Here is a 21,657-nt window from a genome sequence, read left to right as displayed (position 1 = left end):
AGCCCAAGTACCCGGTGAATTAATTCGCTCTCATGGTAACTGGAAGTCAAAGGCTTATTTACTATATCTGCAAATTCCCTTTTCACAACGTCTTACAGTTTCACGCCATATGAATGCATACCTACAATCTGTTCACAATTAGCCCCAGTGTTCATTACCTGCGTGTTCAGTGTTGGTTTTTTGAGGTGTCTTGCATTTTGAATCTCTTTTCCAGGTTTTTTAATGTTAGTTAATGCACTTTACATTTTGACCAAAATTGTGTGTTTCAGGCTTGGCAGGCTTTACATCCTTGGCCTTTTTTGCAGGTCATTTGAAATAAAAAGTGTACCTGCCGTTGCCTGCCAATCCTTGTGTGTATGTGTTTTCCTTGGTAATTTTGACATTGAGCGTAGAGGTCAACTTTTGAACGTGAAGATGAATATGAATATGATGGTAGCTTCACACTCGTAACCGAAACACGTCGTAATGGATGTCAAAGGTCACGCCTCGTACTCGTGACAGGCGCCGGGTACAAGCACGACGTGCTCTGCACCGGCGCCTGTCAGCAGACTCGGCCAAAAAAAAAAAAGTTGAGAAAAAAAAAAGCTGAAATTTTTTTTTAAATAAAATTTTAAAAAAAATAAAATAAAATAACTTTACCAAAAAATATATTTTGACTTTGACTGATATATAATCCTTTTGACTGATATATAATCCTTTAAAAAAATCTGGTTTGACGAAAAATAAAACAATATTCTTAAATAAATGAAAACTTATTTCATTTAAAATAATGTAACCATGGAATAAAAGTACATAAACGGTTAAAATTAGTTTGTAAGTATGAAAAATATAAAATACTATAGCTAAAATAAAAAAATAATTTTGGCCTGAACGGCTTCCCATAGTAAACAGTTGAAATGTGAGTCTATTAATTGCGACCAATTTGTGAGACAATTGCCTGAAGCTCCTGATACTAGTAGCATCCTTGATTCAGATGTGAATGTTTTTGTGAATAAGGTGAACAAATCGTTACATCAGTGCGCCAACCAAGCCAGTACATTGTCATCGGCTCGGCCCCAAGATATAGTAAGTGCACAATGGAAGTCACTCTCAAATGACAATGACACAAAACGTATTTGGAGAAAAATAAATTGGAAAGGCGCCATGGCTGAATCGTCCAACGATATGCGCCCAACTGACAATGACTTTAAACTACATTTTGAGCAGCTGTTAAACCCTCCTGATACGACTCCAGTGGGCCCTTCGGTGGCGCAACAATGCCCGTATGTACCCATACTGGACGATCCAATAACACCATCAGAAGTGGATGATGCGATACACTCACTAAAAATGGACAAAAGTGGCGGCCCCTCTGGGATTCCACCTGGTATCCTGAAATGGTTGCCAATTAGTTGGGTTGTAATGCTAACAGTGCTCTTTAATGTTGTATTTAATACGGCGATCCTACCTGTTGAATGGACCATATCGAGACTCATTGTTTTGTTCAAAAAAGGTGAACGAATGCAATGTGGAAATTATCGTGGTATAAGTGTAATGGATTCACTGGCTAAAGTTTATGATGTGATTTTATATCGACGATTAGAAAAGTGGTTTACACCGGATCGTGAACAAGCTGGAGCAAAGAGTGGTCGCGGGTGTATGGAGCATATAGTGACATTGAGACTGTTGATAGACTATGCAAAATCTAAACGGACTAAAATCTTTATCACATTCGTGGATTTTTCTAAGGCCTATGATAAAGTCCCCCGGGCATCACTAATTCAACTTTTACGTGTCATGGGATGTGCAGTCTTATGGTCACGGCTATTGCCACTCTGTATGCAGATACAAGATTCATTTTAGGTCTAGCAACCATCGTTGCGTGTATTGGGGTACGGTAAGGCTCGCTTACGAGTTGCTTTCTATTTACATTATATGTAAATAACATAATTCGTGATTTGAAGGCCAAGTGCGGAGATGATGGGTACCTACAATGGCTTCACTCTCTCCTCCTTATGGATGATAGTATAGTTCTTTCCACTACTAGAGAGATGTGCATCAGGAGGGCGACTATATTAGCTGAATTCTGTAATCATTCAGGAATGGTTATAAATCAAGGAAAGACAATGTTTATGGTGATAAATGGATCGGATGCAGATAAGGTTGCCATAACAATCGGTGACCTGAAAATTCAAAATTGCGACTCGTATGTTTACTTGGGCGCCACTTTCACACAAGACGGAAAAGTTGCTACTGCTGTTGATGAACAATGCAAATCTAAGCAATGTCACCTGTGGAAATACCTCGCCTTTGTGTTAAAGAACATTGAATTTCCATTGTGGATAAAGAAAAAGGTTCTTGAGGCCGCGTTGTTGTCAGCGATATTATACAGCTGTGAGACGTGGCTTTATAATGGATACCTCCTGGCAGAAAATATGTACATTACCGCGATCAAAGCTATGCTAGGTGTGCGTAAATCATCACCGAAATTATATATGCTTACTTGAGATAGGACTACCTACATTGAAACAGCGTATTCGGTCAACGCAGAAAAAAATTCATCAGTAAACTTGTACAGGAGCGTGCAACCGTTCCCGGTGACCCTTTTTATCACGTGTGGATGCTATGTAAATCAGCGAAAACTAAATCTTTCCTGTATCTAGATAGAGTCTGTAAAGAAAGTGATAGTGACCATATGATAGACATTAAATCACGTGTACAGTTAGAAGCTGGCTCAAAGTTTGTATCATACAGAACAGAGACTAATCCGGACTTGCTGATTCATAATGTATATACGGACTGTTTACCTACATTATCAGAACATCAACGAATTGACTTTACGCGACTTCGTACCTCTTCGCATAATCTTGCCATTGAGACCGGCCGATGGACTCGACCAATTACACCACGTGAAGCACGTATTTGTAGTTGTGGCGAGGTACAAAGTGAGGCTCATGTAATACTAAATTGCCCACAATCAGATCATATAAGACAAGCCAACCCAGGTGTCAGCTTTGTTTCATTAAAAGACTTTTTGTGTAAAACGGATATTGTTACCATGGTCAAAATCTCTCATCAGACATTCTTAAAATCTACGACCATAGATAATCTCAAACTGCTTATTATAGCTTGTCCCCCATCCATATATGAAAATGTCCATATACACTGTCGTAAATCCGAAGTGTTTAAATTTTCAGTGTTTTTTTGACTCCAGGTCTGAACTGATACATGTATTATAATTATGTGCCATCTGCCTTTGGTTGACCCTCTGTACTTATCGACTTTTACTTTAGTGTGTTAAACTTATGTTATCGGTACCATTGCCTTGGGTTTTGTACGTGTGTATCTACTTCTAAAAAGTACAGTGAATAAAATAACTAACTTACTAACTAAGACATGCCTAGCCCTAGTTCTCTTCAGCATGTTCAAATTTTATTTTATTTTACAAGACAAAAATAGTCATAGACGATATACGACACCATGACACACTGTAAGCACGGGTAGTTTTTTTGAAAGATGACAAAACTGCTGCTGTGTGGATGGTAATGAACCCAATCAATAGAAAATGAAATAATTAAAAAAAAGTGAGTACATAGTTTTCAACAGAGATAGTAATCCGACAACATTTTCCGAAGACTTTGCTACCCATATTTTTCTAATTGACCAATCAAATGAAGGTCAATATCAAATTCGAGTCAATATTTATGGAATGTAGGAAAATCTTTATTTCTTGTGATCTGTAGTTTTTTGTTGGATGTCAATAAAGCAGGAGTAGCTATCTCTATAGTACTTGGTTGTACAGGCATCATTCCTTTTCAGAACCCCTTTCTAGACAATTCCCTTACCCCATAGTAAGCTGACCCTGAATATGCTTTTGCTACAAAATTTATGACAGACTACATAATTTGTTATCGATTTGCTATCTGATGTCTTCAGTAGTTTATAGCAACAAGTGACCTATCGGTCAGAATAGCTCCGCTGTTTTTTTAAATTTTATTTTTTATTTTGGTGACACGTAGAAGTGGTTCAGTTCTACACGTAGAAGTGGTTCAGTTCTTCAGCTCTTCACTATGCAGTTTTATTTTAGCGATGCAATAAAGTGGTTAGTGGTTCATATGATGTCTCACTGTAAAACACATTTTACACAGAAGTTGGTAATGTATTGTACTTTTATACCATAGTCACCATTTTATAACAAAAATCTACTGTTATGAAAAAAAATGACTGGGAAATGCACACAAGAAAAAGAAAAAAAGAGGATTTTGAGGTTGGCTATAAAAAATTCCATTGTCTTACAGCTTTAACCCTGGGAAGTTTTAATGATGAATGAAATAAACTAAGGATCTAAAATAATTTTGAGGCAATTTGAATTTCAATTTTCTAACAAATTTACCAAGTCAACAACATTCAACTTGTACAAGTTGTAGTAGATATATATAGGGAAGAAATGTATTAATCGCCATCTTAGTTTCCGGACGGCGACAATCCCCGCCAAGTACCCGAAAGAGAGTCATTCTGGCACCCATACGTTACAGTGGTAACACTCGTTCATGTTCGATTACCTTTCATAAAGAAAACACAACGAAATGGTTGAAGTGATCTTTTTTTTAATTTCTTTTCATCACAACAACAAAATCTGCGTGATCAAAAGTGCTGTAAACTAAACCAGAAAGAATTATCGGACTGGCTAAACTTCCCGATGAACTGGAGTAAGGTCCAAGTCCAAGTAAGCCTCAATAGTACGTGAGAAAATCGTCTCAAACTAGCGATACAACTTTCAGACTCGGCCATTTTTTTCATCATTCCATTGTATATAAACCTTGTACTTGACATTTCGCAATATTTATAATTCTCAACAAAATACCTCAACATGCCTCACTTCGCTCGTACTCAAAGCAGCCCCTCGCGGTATGATCACTGATGACATGACGAGAGAACCTTTTCGGATTTACATGTAAAACGGGGAAAGATACGCAAAACATAATGCAAAGTCTGAAGCCAAATTAAAGTTGTGATTATTTTAATTATTTTTACTTGCCAAATATTTGCATTTTGGAAATGGCAAGACACGTTCATGTCGTTTAACTTTACATGTGAACTGTCGGCCAATAAACAAAATTTGGTTGATTCACAGTCCGCAGTTAGACTGCTCTTGCATAACTTCAACCGCATGCCTTCCTTACGCAAGTTGTCTTAATTCTGGTTCACTGTCACTCCAAATTGCACCACAATATAGAATTAATCACAAGTTACATGTTATCTGAAAACATCACATTTTTATAGTGGGTCTGAAGTGAGATTTTAGTGAGTACCAAGAACGTCCTGTGTTGTTACTTGCTGTGGAAAATCGCCCGGTCAAATGAGGTCAGCTTCAGCTTCTGGTCGAATCAGGATAGAGTATGCAAATAAGGACGTTGCGGACTGGCTGATTATATAGAAGGGGTTCAGAATTTGGATTTGAAGTTTACAACCCTGTTTCGAATAAACGCTTGTCACTTCATGCATTTGGGTGCCCAATGCGTAGAATTATGACTATAGCACATATTACATTGCTTGTTTGACGTCAATAGTGTCTTTTGAAAAGTGGCAGTTTACTTAAAGTCTCGTCGACTGATTTCCAATATGGCGTCGGTCATAATACTCATTAACATATTCATTTTTTTTTCAAATTACAAAAATAAAATCATAAAAAATAAAAATGAAGATGTGCTGACTTGAAATTAACAAACCTGAGTAAGCTACCTCCTGCGCATCAACACACCAGATATCAAAGCAATCTGACAATAAGTTTTCACGGAGATGATGAAAATGACATTTTATGAAAAAAAATCATAAAAAATTGAAAATGGCACAGATCAACTTGGCATGAACAAATCTGAATAGCCTCCCCCCAGGGAACATGCACACCAAATATCTAAGAATACTGACTGTCACTTTCGGAGAAAATAATGAAAATATAAAAGTTTGACGGACACCTATGATTCACTCTACTCTCTATACTCTATACAACCTATACCTAAAGCTACGCTTTCAGCTTTCGCTGACAGCGGAGCTAAAAAACCTATGTGGGTGTTTCGATAAAAGTGAAAAATTGAGGTGACCTTGTAATTAGACTATGACCTTGACCTTGGATCGAAAAGATCGTGTGATAAGTGTGTTGCCAGGCCCCTAAAACCAATATATAGACACTTGCATCATATCTGTAGCACTTCGGTACGTTGCGATATTCAGTACCTTCATATTTTGGTGATCTTGATAGCAGTTGTCTTAGTAACAGAAGTTTGTAATAAAAGCAGATCAGTATATGCCTTTGTTGACTATATAATTTGCTATTTTCCGAGCGATTTTCATGTGTAAAGATCGTGTCTGATGTTAGCTATATAAAAGATTCCGACGGTATTTTAATAATTACAAAAAATTAAGATGATCTTGAATTTTGACAATGACCTTTACTTTGGATGGAAAGGATCATGTAATCAGTGAATTGCTTTTCCCCAAAACCCTAAATACAAACACTTACATCATGTCAATAGCACTTTCCGGCTAGTATATTAACACTTTGGTATAACTGGGGATATTGACAGCAGTTGTCTTGGTAACAGCTTTTTCCTACAAAACAACTTCATATATACTTTTTTCACGTTTTTCTGAAAGATTGTATGTTTAACCATTTTCTGACCGACTTACAGCTTTACCAGTCGTATCTTATGGAAGTATACAGAAATGTTTCAATGAATGTCTTGATAAAAGTGTAACAAATTAAGTTGACCTTGAATCGAAACGGTCATGTAATCATTGAGTTCCCTGTTCCCTAAATAATAATAATAATAATAAAATAATAATAATTTATTCTCATAAATCATGTGAATAAATTATAACAATATACTCAATGTACAAAGTTGAAAAGAGAAAAAGACTGAAAATAGTTGCATTTAGCAACTAATCGAGTTTAGCCTCATTACCAAGTGTACAATTAACAAAAATAATTGTGACAACTGTTCCTGTTATGCAATACATGTACTTAGAAAATATCACATATATGGAGAATAAGTACAGCGAAAGAAATGTTGACGGTGTTCGGCATCCCTTTCCTCTTTATTACAATAATGAAATGTTTGCATCATATAAAGATGTACTCACATCATATATACAGATATGTTCATATCATATAAAGATGTGTTCTCATCTAATGAAATGTTTGCGTTATACTCACATAATATAAAGACATGTTCACATCATATAAAGATATGTCCATATCATGTAATGAAATGGGTGCATCATATAAAGATGTGCTCACATCATATAAAGATATCTTCACATACAGACAAGTTCACATCATATAAAGATGTGTTCACGTCATATAATGACATGTTTACATCATATAAATATATGCGCATGTCATATAATGTAATCTTCACATAAAAAAATATATGTCAATATCGAATAAAGTTATGTGCACATCATATAATGAAATGTTTCCATCAGATAAAGATGTGCTCACATCATATCAACATATATTAATTTCATATAAATGTATGTTCATATCATATAAGTAAATGTTCGGATCATATAAAGATGTGTTCACATTATGTAAAGACATGTTCACATCAAATAATGATATATTCACATCATATAATGATATGTTCACATCATATAACGGTATGTTCATATGATATAATGATATGTTCATATTATATAATGATATGTTCACATCATAAAATGATATGTTCACATCATATAATGGTATGTTCATATCATATAATGATATGTTCACATCATATAACGGTATGTTCATATTATATAATGATATGTTCACATTATATAATAGTACATTAACATCATATAAAGATATGTTGACATCATATAATGATATACTCGCATCATATAACGATATATTCGCATCATATATTGACTGAAATGGGCAATATATTGTATTATATAGAGTTAAGACAGCTGCGGCCTTTCCTAATATGACGTTATCACATTTATATCAATGCTCCAGTAGCATTAAACTACTGCTGTGGATGGTAAGAACGGAATGTCATGCTAAAGAAAGACATTTGACTATACAGTGGAGAAGAGGGATCATAGAAAACGACCACATGCATAGGTACTTGACTATATAAAGATGACAAACAATTTATACTTTTTGTGTAAGATATCATACCATTTGCAACAATACACCACTCTCTTCAAAGGGGATTTGATAGATTATTCACATCTCTTTCCAAGCCATCAAAGGTGAGATATTTTGTCATCAAACAAGCTGGAGACAGAGTTTCTTTAGTAACAACTAACAACTAACAACTTACCATTGTAGAATGCATACATAACCAACCCAGAAAACATTACCAAAGGAAGAATGATGAATTGAAAAGGCATCAGTAAGAGGACAGACCTGTGAAAGGGATAAAAATACTTGTGAAATATATATCCGGCCACTAGAAGCCAAAGTAGTTATTATAAACTGTATTTACTAGCGAGTAAACAAGGGATATTTTCATAGTTCTCGTAATACCCTCTTTTTTATTTTTCAGATTTTTTTTGTACATAAATTTGCTTTAAAAGATCATAAAACCGTAATTTTGCTCAGCTGATTGCTCTAGTGTGTGCCTGGCCATGCGCACACTTGAGGAATCAGATGAGAAAAATTGTACTCGTGGCAAGGTCCTCGCGCCGATTCCTCTTGTGCACGGGGGTGGGGTGTAATTTTAATGAGATTTTGGTCATTTGTGGCAAATATGTAGCATGTTTGTTAATTTTGGTTACTCATAGCAAATTCCCGCACCATTTGCACTGAACACTGAGCCAAATGCACACCGTCCACTTGGTCAAATGTCTGTGCTCTAAAGTACTAAAATAAAGAGAACAGTAATTGCCATAAATAGCAAATTAAGTGGCAGGGTTGAGAATTACAAAAAAATTGCGCTGTTGCACCACTTTAAACAAAATATCCTGAACAGAATAAGTTCTCCTGTTTTTGGCCTAAAGGTGTCTTTTTTTTCTGACAACACAATAGTAAAAAAATGTACATCAACTGTCCTATTACAAGAGCTGCTGAATGCACGTTGGTGATGGTTTTTGCTGTACTTTAAGTTATTTTTGTAATTCATAATGTAAAGTTTACTTTTGTTGTAAACTTTACTGTGAAACCCTTGCCCACTCTCGTAATCAACAGAGTATAAAGTTCTATATAATGTTAGATGTTCATATTGCCATTTAGCTTTTTTCTTGACCAACGTTAGTAGTATGTAAAATGGGGGTGCGAGACCACTTTTTGACATGTTGTAATTTTTAGGTCTTTTTAAGTTAAAAAATGGTCTAATCTATATTAAATTTAGTACATACAAAACATGATCCTGTCGTTTCATAGTTAACAACAGTGAACGAATTTATTATTACTCCCGCTCATTGTTCAAATAGGTGCAACATCGGTGGTCAAAGGTCATACATTTACATAACAATAACCCAACGGCTCAGTTGTGTATAAGTCATTCACCTCTATGACTTTTAAGTCAACCATTTGAATTGGAGCAAAAAATTAGATGTTTTTTTATTTAATCTTGTTAACCGAATTAGGTTTGATGTTAATTCGGTGATTAAAATTTTTCAATATTATACAGTGATTACCTACTACTGCTTTAGTGATACTTTAGTGATATTTCAGTGCTACTTTAGTGCTAATAAAAAATTATCTTATTGTTTCGCAAATATGATTAGAAATATTTGTTTTATTCTTTATTCTTACGTCTTTTTTGGAATAGGAATAAAGCCATTGGTTGCTTGTAGCTCTGGGGCAACGTATACCATCGCATATTTAAAATACATTCTGCTTGGATTTGTACGAGATGGGACTAATCCGTAAGATACAACATTAATTGGTAAATATTTATGAGCATGTTCTTCTATCATTCTCACTGGAAGCCAACTTTTAAATTTACCATCAGGTCCTTGAAATTCACCAATAGCAGCAGGTCCATTGTTTAAAATTAAATTTTGAACTGAAGTTAACAATAATATTTCATTCATTGGTACATCTCGCTATTTTAATGTTTTGTTTTCAACAGCTTTATCAAAAACAGACATATCTAGTTTAACATATTCTGAATTTAAACTAGGAATATTATTAACGTCTTTGATAGTATTTTCCGGTTGATTGACTGACTAATCCAGTAAAGTCTTTTGTTTATATTGTTTTGCCATTGTACCTTTGTTAGTTATTTGGTTTTGTTCGTTGTCAATATGAAATATTTGTATACACTTATATTTTTATTTGTTTAATATGAAACCCACTATCCAAATAGATTCGTTATGGGCCGATAGTGAGTTCTGGGTCTTTGAGTACTTCTTTCAAAGCAGATATCTCGGCTAACTTATTGCGTAAACTATTAGATTCTTTATTATATTTTAGGATATGAATCTGAAGTCTACCTAATTCCTTTTCTTCTTCTTGTGATAATTCTTCGATTTTTTGTCGGTCTTCTAATTCTTTTTTTCTATCATACAACTCTTCTTAACTCTTGTTTGCTGTATCAAGCTCTTTGTGCATGACTACGTATTCAGGATTGAGTTCATTCCATTCTTCAATTATCTTTTCAATCTTAGCAATTTCATCTTTGTTACCTACAGTATCTCTTCTGAGACCTGCTTGGTAGTCCCTTAAACGACCAATTATTGGTGGTGTGAGATATTCAGCTTCACGTCCAAGTTCATCCAAATTTAAAGGCTTTTTCGACAGCAGCTTTAGTACCAATTTTACCTTTTATTGTACTATAAGCTAAAAGTTTACCTTGTAATTCGTTGATTTTTTATTTTATCATACAATTCTCCATCCTTTCCTACATATGTATTTGTCTCCAATTCACTTCGATTAACTTCAACGTCATTTTTTTCGATAACTGCATCAATAGCTTCCAAGAATACTTTAGTTTTTAGTTCAGTAAGTTTATCTGTGGCAGGGTAGCCTTCTATGAATGATGTTTCTTGCTCCGTTGGCTCCATTGGCTCCGGTAGCTCCAGCGAATCTTGTGAATACACCGGCATTTCAACATCTTCACTTTTCTTTCATAATCTTCGTCAAAAAATTCATCAATATTAAAATCATCAATATCAAAGTCAGCCATCCTATATAAATACATAACTTAAAACTATTACTCCAATTAATATTCCAATCGTTGAATATTCATGAACAATGTCATGCTCTGGAGTCATTATACTCATTTCAACTTGGGTTTCAACTTGAACTGGACTGTCGAGTTGTTGAACTGGATCATCATGACCTTCCATTTCCTTTTAATGCAGTTTTTTCACGTCATTATTTATGTTGTTGTTGTAACCGAACTTCATATCTTCTGTTGCCTGTTGTAAGAAATTGTTATAACCTGCCACATTCGTATTCAAATTTATGATCATTTTACTCGGGATTAACCATAAAGAAGGACAAATGGCTAGATCTAACTTTACCCTCGTTGCATCGATTACATTTTGGTAACAGGGTATACTATTTTCCTCATTTATTCCCCTCGTCTCATCTTCCAGTAATGCAATCATTTTTTGTCTCGTTTCTTGCCCGTGCCTCCAGGGTCCGCTATACTTACTCGCATGTCTGCTTGACTTCCTAACATACAATATACATAAGCCTCGATTGATCAATTCAATCGTCCTAAACCTGCTTGTGTGAAGCCTGTACTGTTTTCTAAAACAAAGTAGTAATTCAACCATTGTATCTTGAAATTTATATTGGAAATATTGAAATATACGTCTGTTCTTAGTATCTTGTATTAATTTAAGAACCCAGTATTCATTCAAACATATAGCCTCTTGATTGTCTTCTGGGTCTGGAAATAGACCTCTGAATTCAATACGTTTGAAAAAAATCTTTTTTTCGACCTTTTTACAAAAGGATAAAATAATTTGATGAAGGGATGAGTCTTTCAATTTTGCCCCTGCACTTACTATTAATAAGTGCATATTTTTCCTTCTGAAGTTGTCCCATTCGAGCTCTACATTAATACCAAGGACGTCTTTGTACTTGTTTAAAAATTTGGTTATTTTATGTTCTCCAAACATGTTATCTTATTATATTATTTTTTTAATATTTTCAATCGGTTCCCAAGAAAGAAATTTATTGTCGTATCCTAACCATTTCACCAATGCATATTCATGGCCTTTAATTATTTTCTTGCGTAACATTTTTTCAACTTTATATTCTTTATGTCTATCGATAATTCTTGCTCATAAAATGTACTTTCAATGTCTTCAACTGATAAGTCCTCCAGAGTGGAAACAATAACGGGGCCAATAATTTGTTTGATTTTGAAAAGTTCACGCATGTAGTTTGGTAGATATCCTTTAGCAAACACGTTCTTGTATTTGGAAATTCTAACGGTATCACCGATATTAAACTTAGGAGTCCCATAAATAGTGAGATAAGCACCGTACAAATTATACCAAACGATGTTTTCATTCTTTGGTAACGATGCTTCCTTTGGAGTCATGTGGATTGAATTGTGGTAACTATTGTTGTAACCGTTCACTAAACGATCTAGTACGTCAACCCATCGTCTAGTCTGTTTATCAGTAAAATACATATACATACGTGATTTAAGTGTCCTATTGAAGCGCTCAACAACCGATGCTTTTTTATCTGATCGTGTACTAAACCACTTGATTTCGTGGTTTTCAAAAAGGTCTTTAACGTGCTTATTGTAGAATTCCCGAGAGTCAGCCATTTCAATACCATGTTTTGACTTAAGCGGCACCGCCAAGGCATAGTTCGATAACACATCGATAACAGTCAGGATGTACCGATAACCCTTGTTCCCTCGGTCGTTAGTCATCTCCATAATGTCAGCTTGCCACTGGTCACCAATTCCATGAACAATTACTTTTCGGAAAGGAAACTTTTTAATCGTTGGTTTGTGCATAGTGTAAACTTCTTTTGGTTCCAACCATTATTTCAATTCCTTATATTTTATTTTTTTATTGTCTTTTTTTATTTTACGCCACAATTTTGTGATGCCGCTGTATGCTAAATCAGAATTGTAATACAAGTCTCGCAGATACTGGTCCATACTAGTAAGCAAGTATATTATATTATTCTGAATAACCATTCAATTCATAATACCTCAAGTAATGCTCCAGAGGGGGAGTGTAATTGGCAACTTTCTGCATTTCAAGAGACTTCATGAATACTTCTTAGATAAATTCCTGAGGTGTTTCAGTGTATACATTTGCCTGCGTGTATGTTAATAATTCCTTGAAATGTTGATATTGTAACTTCAAATGTGCTACTTTGTCCATTAGCTTTAAGTTTTGATTGACAACCGTAATAACTATTGGAATAGCAGCTAATGCACTGACAAAAACTGGTATCGCGGGAAGTGCAGCTAATGCACCAGCTCCTGAAACGATTCCACTAGTAATGAGTATCGCTTTATTGACATGACTTAACAATTTGTAAGAGCGTCTATATGTGCTACATACTCGTGTGAGGTAATCAACCAAATCCTGTATCGTTTTAATATTTTGGTCAATCATTTTTCAAGATATCTATAGATGTATATCTTATATATATATATGTATGTATATTATTTTTATAAGGTTTGATGATTAAAGTGGAATGATAAGTTATTTTTGAATAAAGACGATCGAAGACCTTAAAACCAATAGTGACTTTAACCCTTTTTCAGTATGAAATAATCGAGACACAGATGCTGGTATAATTTTCTTGTTTATAACGAACGTCGAATGAGATATTTTAGTTTTATCATCGAATTTTATATTAAAATTACTATTGATCTATCGTTAATATCCTTAGAAATATCATCGGAGTCTACAAAGTGTTGAATATGATAAGTTCCTGGATGTATAAAGTAATAGTTTCTACTACTATCAAATACTACTTTATCCGTGTTTATTATATGAGAAAATTCATTCATCAATAGTCTAACAATTCTTTTATGGTCTAATTCAATTATCGCAATTTCTTCCATTGTTACAGGTTTTGGAGGAGGCACCGGCTTTAACTTGAACGTATTACTCTCATATTCTAAATAATATTTGACGCCTGTAATTGGTTTCATGGATTTAAAATCCCTAAGATAATTGAGAGACAAACTTAATGATTTATTCATTGTATATAGTTAACAAAATATTTTTAAATCTATAAGAATCATACGTTTGAACGTACGTTTAACCCTTGACTTATACGATATGTCGCTTCATTTTCTGCAAAAGTAACATTGATATTATCATTCTCAATATGAATTTTAATAGTTAATAATGAACGTTGTTGACATGATATCAAAAGTCCATCAAAAAGAGGATCGTATTCACTCTTATCAGTAATTAATTTAATACATTTAATAACAATGGTACCACTGGTCACTTTCTTTATATTTTCCATCATCGCTTCATTAGCAGTAAACAATTTTAATTTAGCCTCCCAGCCAGGTTTCAAACCCATTTATTTTAAACTGCGTATCATAAAATAAGTGAACCTGTCCTTCTTGAACGTTGTATCTACAATACCATTCCCCTGAATTTATAATTCTACGAAGAACATTATTTTCTTTCACTATTGTTTTTGTAGCATCCAGTTTTAAATGTAACTTAGGGTTCAGAAGGTCTAGTCTAGGGTCTGCTTCCAGTAAATAGTGTCTGATATCAGTTAAACTAAATGTCTTATTATTGTCATTATAAAGCAACACATAAGGAACTCGATCAGTTAAACCATGATCAAGAGTTAGTGGCTTTTCGAGCATTTCAATGAAATCTCGTGGTAAATCAAAAGTATAGAAATTTTTAGCTCTGTTGCTATACTCAAAGCCAAATGGTACATGATGTTTTGTTGCTTTATATTCTTCGATTGTCTCATCTATGTCATTTAGGTCTACTAAATTGGTGGCATGCTCGTGTGTTTGAACTGCCGCTGGTTCTAAATTAAATATTTTATTTTCATTTTTTCATTTTAAAATGAAGTCTTTGTTATTATGACGTCCGGATAAATTCGGTGTGGAAACATCTCTGAGATCAGAAAGTACATATATATATATAAATATGAAGTTGTATATAAACAAAGAATGTAATGATATTACTATCAGTTTTACAGAAACACTTACTGGTTATAAACAGATATGACTGTTGGAGTGTAAACTGTATAATTCCTGGTATAATATTACGAAAGAAAACAATGAAATTGCTTTTACTGTTAACAACAGAACGTCAGTCAAAAAAATAGAACCAGGTAATTACAATGTAGAAACGTTAACGCAAGCGATTGGTAGAACAAAATTAATAAATTTTAAGAGAATTTTGCCGACGGGAAAAACACAGATGGTGCTCGATGATGATGTTAAAGTACACTTTTCAAAACCTAAGAATTTCGTGAGGATACTTGGTTTTGAAGAGAAAAAATATGATTCATCGAGTATTAGTCCATACAAAGCAGATTTTTCTCCCTGTGACTGAATACGTAGTCTACTGTGATATTATAGATACACCTACTAATTACATCAATGGTAAAAGGTCTAATTATTTACAAATTTTAACGATACAGGACCGGGGTGAAATAGGAAAAGCTGTCACTTATTCATTTCCTGCTAATGTTCCGGTGCCAATCAAAAAATGGATATAACTAGTCTTCGAATTTGGATAACTAACCAAAATAAAGAACTAATAGATTTTAATGGCTATACAATTTCATTTCAACTCGAGCTTGCTTAAATTAATGTGACCATATGCTAATGTTTTATGGGTTGTCGGTGGCCAAGTGGTTAAACCACTTGCCTCTTACCACTGCAGTCGGGGTTCGAACCCCATTCAGGGTTCGATTAAATTTACGCCGCTGTAAGTAAGAAGAGTGTTGTTCAGTTTGACTCTACCGAACAACGCAGGTTTTCCCCGGGTACTCCGGTTTCCTCCTGCATTAACACTGAACCCATGGCCCCCACTGGACTTCTTGGGAGACAAGTGTTTAAATGCTTAAAGAACTATCCAGTATAAATAAAGATTATTATTATTATAACGATCAAGGACATAGCGTTTGTCATTGAAGCAACTCAAAGAAGTTTTATTGATTGTGTAACTACCGATCCGGTGATTTATCGATCGTATAGTATTCATGGAATGCTTTAACTGTAAATTTTCAAAAAGTACTGTCTTATATTCATCGTGAGTCATATTCTTTTTTATGACTGACTTTTTATTCCTTTGGCTTTACGTGTGGAAGCAGACTCTGTTATGTAAGAGTACATTTTACTTCGAAGTCCAATAAACTCAGTGATTGGTACACCCGCACACTCATCTTTAAACTTACCAATTACTTTTTTGTTATAATCAAAGTAATATGGACTCTTTGGTGAGTAGTCACTATTGTCAAAAAGGTCTTTGTCTCTGTAGAAATCTTTATAAGAGTCATTGGCTTGAATTTCATACATTAATGAGTCTGTCTTTGTGAATAACAATTTAGCTCATGGTCCATATTTTTCTTTTATATACTTGTAATGAAAGTCGTACATTAAAGTTTTAGACAGATCAAGAATGCTCATCCCAACATATAGGGGCTGGTTTAGGATTAATCGTTCTTTTTTGTTTTCCACTGCTACTAGACCTTTGGTTATAATTCTTTGTGTAACAAACATTGATTTGGATACTAATTTCTTGATGTGTTTTTCTGTTGTACATAATGTTATACTACGATGTTTACGTACATTCATCATGGTACGTCCAAAGAGTTATTCATTAGTTTGAAGAAATCTTTTTCGAACGCATTTTTTGCTTTCTTTCTTTTTTCTGTGTTAAATAAGATGTACTGTGACATCCATTTTGATTGATTGAACTCAATGGCTCTGTGAATTTTGGTGACTTTTAAACCGAGTGATAAATATTGTTTTAAGTTTTGAACATGAAGTATATAATTCTTTTTTTGTCTCAGATTTGTGGTTAATTTCTCTATATTTCCACATTTGATATTAAAGCGGTCGCGTATGTTTTTATTATGCGGGGATAACATGTCTTCAGTAATACATAGTGTCTCAGGTGCTAAAGGATAGTCATTGTGGAGATCGTGCAACTCGTCAGGATACTCAAGATCAACTTCAAGGATTAATCCATGGTCACTCTCGTTGGTGTACTTATTTATGTTGAGCGAATCTAGGTCAACCCATTTAAATCCATGTGTTGGTAAAGATTGAGTCATTGCCCAACCATAGAGATTATTAACATCTTAATACATGATGTACTTCGTTTCCTGAGTTGGATCATAGTCTTTCATGTATGGATTGTTTGCCTTTGCGTGACCAGTGGATATATAAGAGAGACACCTCCATGGAGACCTCTTTCTATGAAGAGATGCATATCTGTATCCGTTATTAATTCGAGATTAATTTTAGTCATTTTTAAACATGCATCCCAGGATAACCCAGGAGCGCTGAAATAATGACAGGGATCGAGGTTATAGTATACATTACATGTCTTTCGGAAATTTTCAAATACGTCGGTTAATAAAAGTACATAGGTTTTAAGGTACAGGTCATGATAATCACCCATCGTTTGCATATTGAAATGCTTCCAAATATCGTGAGCATGCTCATAGTCTTTATCAGTTATATCAGCGTCATATAGAATGGAATAGAATTCTTCCTTTAGTGGAAGACTAACGTCTGCTCATTTAATTTTTCAGTAGAATCCATGTAGTCATAGGGGTATACACCCTTCCTTGTTAGTAGTTTTAGACTGTCTGGGAATTCCTGTTTTGTATATTTGAAATCACTTGTGTTACTTACTAGTTTTTCTAATGAAGCATTTAAGAAATTAAAGCTATCTATGAAGACTAAGTGGGTACCAACAATTATAGACATGAACTTTTCCATAGAATACGGGATAATATCAATTTTTTTCCTTAAAATTTTCAAGAGTTTGAACAATGAAATGACTGTCATATCCTTTTAAATTGTGGAATACGACAGGTATTTTTTTCGTTACTTGAAAATTGATATTACATGTTTCATGTGCTAAACCACGGTATTTACCAGTAATATGGCAATGATTGCGAACTTGTATGTCATCTTCTTCGTATAACGTTTCACAAATATGACATTGTGTTGCGTTTTTGAAACATATTTCATTGTTTTTACTCGTACGCAAAGGTTTGTTAAAATGTTGCTGTTTTATATCATTGCAATAGTCAACTTCCGATAGCATCATTTCCATAAATTTCTTGGATGCATCTGGTCCTCTATAAATGACGCTTTCTTTACTGAATGTGTCATCATAACAACAAACAAGTTTATAACCGAAACCACATACTTCATGCTTTTAGTAATGATGTGTGTATATTGTGTTTTCATTAGGATGACAGGTATTCACTTTTTGAGTTATAGATTCAAAATCTGCATAAATAACAAATGGGGCATTTAATTGTTTTGAATAATTTTTAAATGATAACCACTTGTTCTTCTCAGTTGGCATTCGTATAGCTTGTGTCCCATTTATTTCAAAACAAATAGGAATGTGTTGCTCTAAAATCTCTACAGTTGTAAAGTGTTGTAAACAATATCTACAGAAATGCTTTCTTCCTTTATGATTTGTTATACCATGCATGAATAGATTAAAGTCTTTGATCCAGACATAATGGACTTTTATCACCGTGAGGTATTAGTAGTAAGTCAAGGTGACCTTTATAAGTTTGTTTACTAACATAAATTGGACATGCTTTTTTATTTTTATACCCAAATATATAAAATCTAGATGGTCTATTTTTATGAATTCCGACTGGAAACTTATATGCTAAGTGGCACCATCTAAAACATTCATTGTCATTGTTTTGTATATTAAGGAGACCTTATTTGAATTTTGTAATTCTTTTGGTAATTTAATATATGAGTTACCTTGTATAGGGTCGTATCTTGCAATATTTACATAAAAAATAAGAAGTGTTTTATTTGCCAACCAGATCCTTCAAGCAACCATTTGGCAATGTGTTCTATAATTTTTTCATAACTTACATTCACTTGTTCCTCTATTTGTTCAGTATTTATAATTTGTAATGGACTACTATTAAAATAACCATCACTTGTTATCTCCTCCATATCTTTACCGCGTTTAACAAATTTTATCTTCAAGGTTAATATCGCTTTTATTCCACCTGTATCTTGTAAACTTTGTTCTAAAATTTCTTTTACTAACAATTTATTTTCAGTTAATTGTGTTTGAGGTTCGTTCTCAGTTATATCAATTTCATATGATTTCACATATCCTTTAAAAGCTCTCTCGAGTTCATGGTATCTGGATGTTAATGGTTGAGGAGAATTATCAGGCACAACCAATCTAAGATATTATCTTCCTTTGGAGGTGCGGTATTAGGAATGGGTTGTAAAACACCATTCTGTATAAGCTTATTGTACACACGACCACCGACTTTTATCATTCAGTTAGTGAGTGGGTTCCGAATCTTATCCATGGTATATATAATAGGATATATTTTTATCATATTGTAAAAATATTTATTTGTTAAAGTAGTATTTCACAACTTACAACTTTTCTTTTTATGGCTATACAATGCAAAATAACTACCTAATTCTACACTATATTCACAGAAATATCTTTTAGGTTCTTTAACGCAAGGTCTTGCTCTGTTAAAATGTTTCTTTAAATGACACTCATATTATATACAAATCCGCATTTATCACATGTGAACTCGGCAAAAACACGATCACATGTTGGACATGCATCAGGATATTCACATTTTTTATTCTGACAGGAGTGTTTTATGTTTTTATGCTTGATAAAATTATGTCTATGTTTAAAACGCTTGTTGCAAATTTCACATTTGAATTCAGGTGCCGACTTACCGCAAGTAACACAATTATGGTATATATTATTATAAATATATTTAAAACATTTATTCAAATGGTTGTCTCAAAAGTCATAGAGGTGTATGAGTCATCGTCATACACAGCTGAGTCTATTGTTATGTAAATGTATTGACCTTTAACCTTTCTTTCAACACATTCTGACCATGTTACAATCAAATCGCCGACAAGATTTCTGTGGGTCAGTGGTTACTTCTATTACTATTTAGAAAGAGAGTTTATCCACTATTGTAGGAGACCCGATAGAAAGATATCTATGTCCGGCCGGTACAATCGCCTTTATAATATGGCTGTACCCATTAGAGACGTCACATTTTAATTTGCATAACAATAGGACCAACATACTGTTCGATGAGCTGCTTGGTGAGAAAAAACAAATTATCGAGAATAACAAAAACTTTAGTGAAATTTTTGTGGTTTTTAGCTGTGTAATTATTGTTTTACAAATAACTATGTTTGTACCTTGGTTTCACCAGCGTTATCCGTTATTAAAGGTATACCACATTGTTGGATTACTAAAACCGTAGATAGAGTTTTAGTGTTAAGGTTAACATACTTAAATGTACAAATATCATATATTAATTGCACAGCGCAGCTGGGTACCCAATAGTCGACTATGCTTGCCGCTAGCTTGCATGCTTGCTTTGCTAAAACCCTGTTCTGTTGTATAGACTGCCACAAACACATGAGTGTACACAAAGAATCAATCTCAATAAATGACATATACAATATAGTCTCAAGACAACAAGAGACACAAACAAGTAACCTCAAGACAACAACGGGTTACACAAACAAGTCTCAAGACAACAACAAACCCGTACAGTTAGTACGAGAGTAAATTGAGATTGAAGACACCAAAAACAAAGAAAAAAGGCAGGTCTATACGGCAGAGCAGCGGTTTTACTTTTTTTATAATGATTTAAATAATGTTAATTATTTTTTTTAAATATGTTTTTATTATTAAAAATACTTGACACCAATGTAAACGCCACCAACTAAATATTTTGCATTCCATTTATCCCAGAATTGTTTAAGGATATTGTTCAGTGAAACTGCCTTTATTTTCAACTCTGGTATTTTAGCTGTTTCATGATACTTTTTTAAGTATAATAGAATTACTTTTATGACAACGCTAAAGTTGAGTGATCAATATCATGTTCGCTTTGTATGAACTGCATTGATGAAAATATTATAGTAACAGTTGATAAAAGATAATAATTGAGATTATACCTTTCAAAAACTTTTTTAATGTGATATTTAAAATTATAAATATTTTTACTTTTCACTTGTTCATGAAAGTTATTATTTAGTGGTTTACTAATAGTACAGCAGTCAAAGCAGTGAACCTTCCATAGATGTTACCACAAATGTTTTAACAAATATCATCACGAGGTATATTGAATCGTCTACATATATTACAATGTATAACATCATACATGTTCATGTCTGATATTGAATCGCAACAATCAGAGCAATGAGATTTTCAAAAGAGTGTACCGCAGATGTTTGAACAACCATGGGTTACTTTTTTTTGTTTACATACTTTACATACTTCCATTTTATATTTACATATATTCTTTTATTAAATTAACTAATAATATTCCACCACCACCAATAAAGGTATTGATATATCTTCATATTGTTAGAAGGTTGATAATAATCACCGAACTGAGGTTCATTCTTGAGATGTTCAGTATGAGGATGATATTCTTGATATAAATTTAAGTTTTCGTCAGTCATAATCAGATTCTGTCTCGCATGGATATCTAAATTTGTTTGCTTCACTATATAATCCATTACTTTT

At 33.7% G+C, this 21,657-nt stretch overlaps 1 protein-coding gene across 1 annotated transcript in view; it reads right to left on the bottom strand.

Annotated features, from left to right (window-relative positions):
- Positions 1-21,657, bottom strand: part of LOC144453394 (sodium-dependent multivitamin transporter-like) — a 123,712-nt gene that overhangs the window by 83,107 nt on the left and 18,948 nt on the right. Inside the window, exon 7 of the mRNA XM_078144677.1 lies at positions 8,292-8,377. Within this exon, the coding sequence (XP_078000803.1) occupies positions 8,292-8,377 (86 nt within the window). The remainder of the gene's footprint in view (positions 1-8,291; positions 8,378-21,657) is intronic.

The sequence above is a fragment of the Glandiceps talaboti genome, chromosome 2 (assembly GCF_964340395.1).
Source record: "Glandiceps talaboti chromosome 2, keGlaTala1.1, whole genome shotgun sequence".
NCBI lineage: Eukaryota > Metazoa > Hemichordata > Enteropneusta > Spengelidae > Glandiceps > Glandiceps talaboti.
Note: the sequence above shows the minus strand (reverse complement) of the source record. Positions and strands in the feature narration are given on the sequence as shown.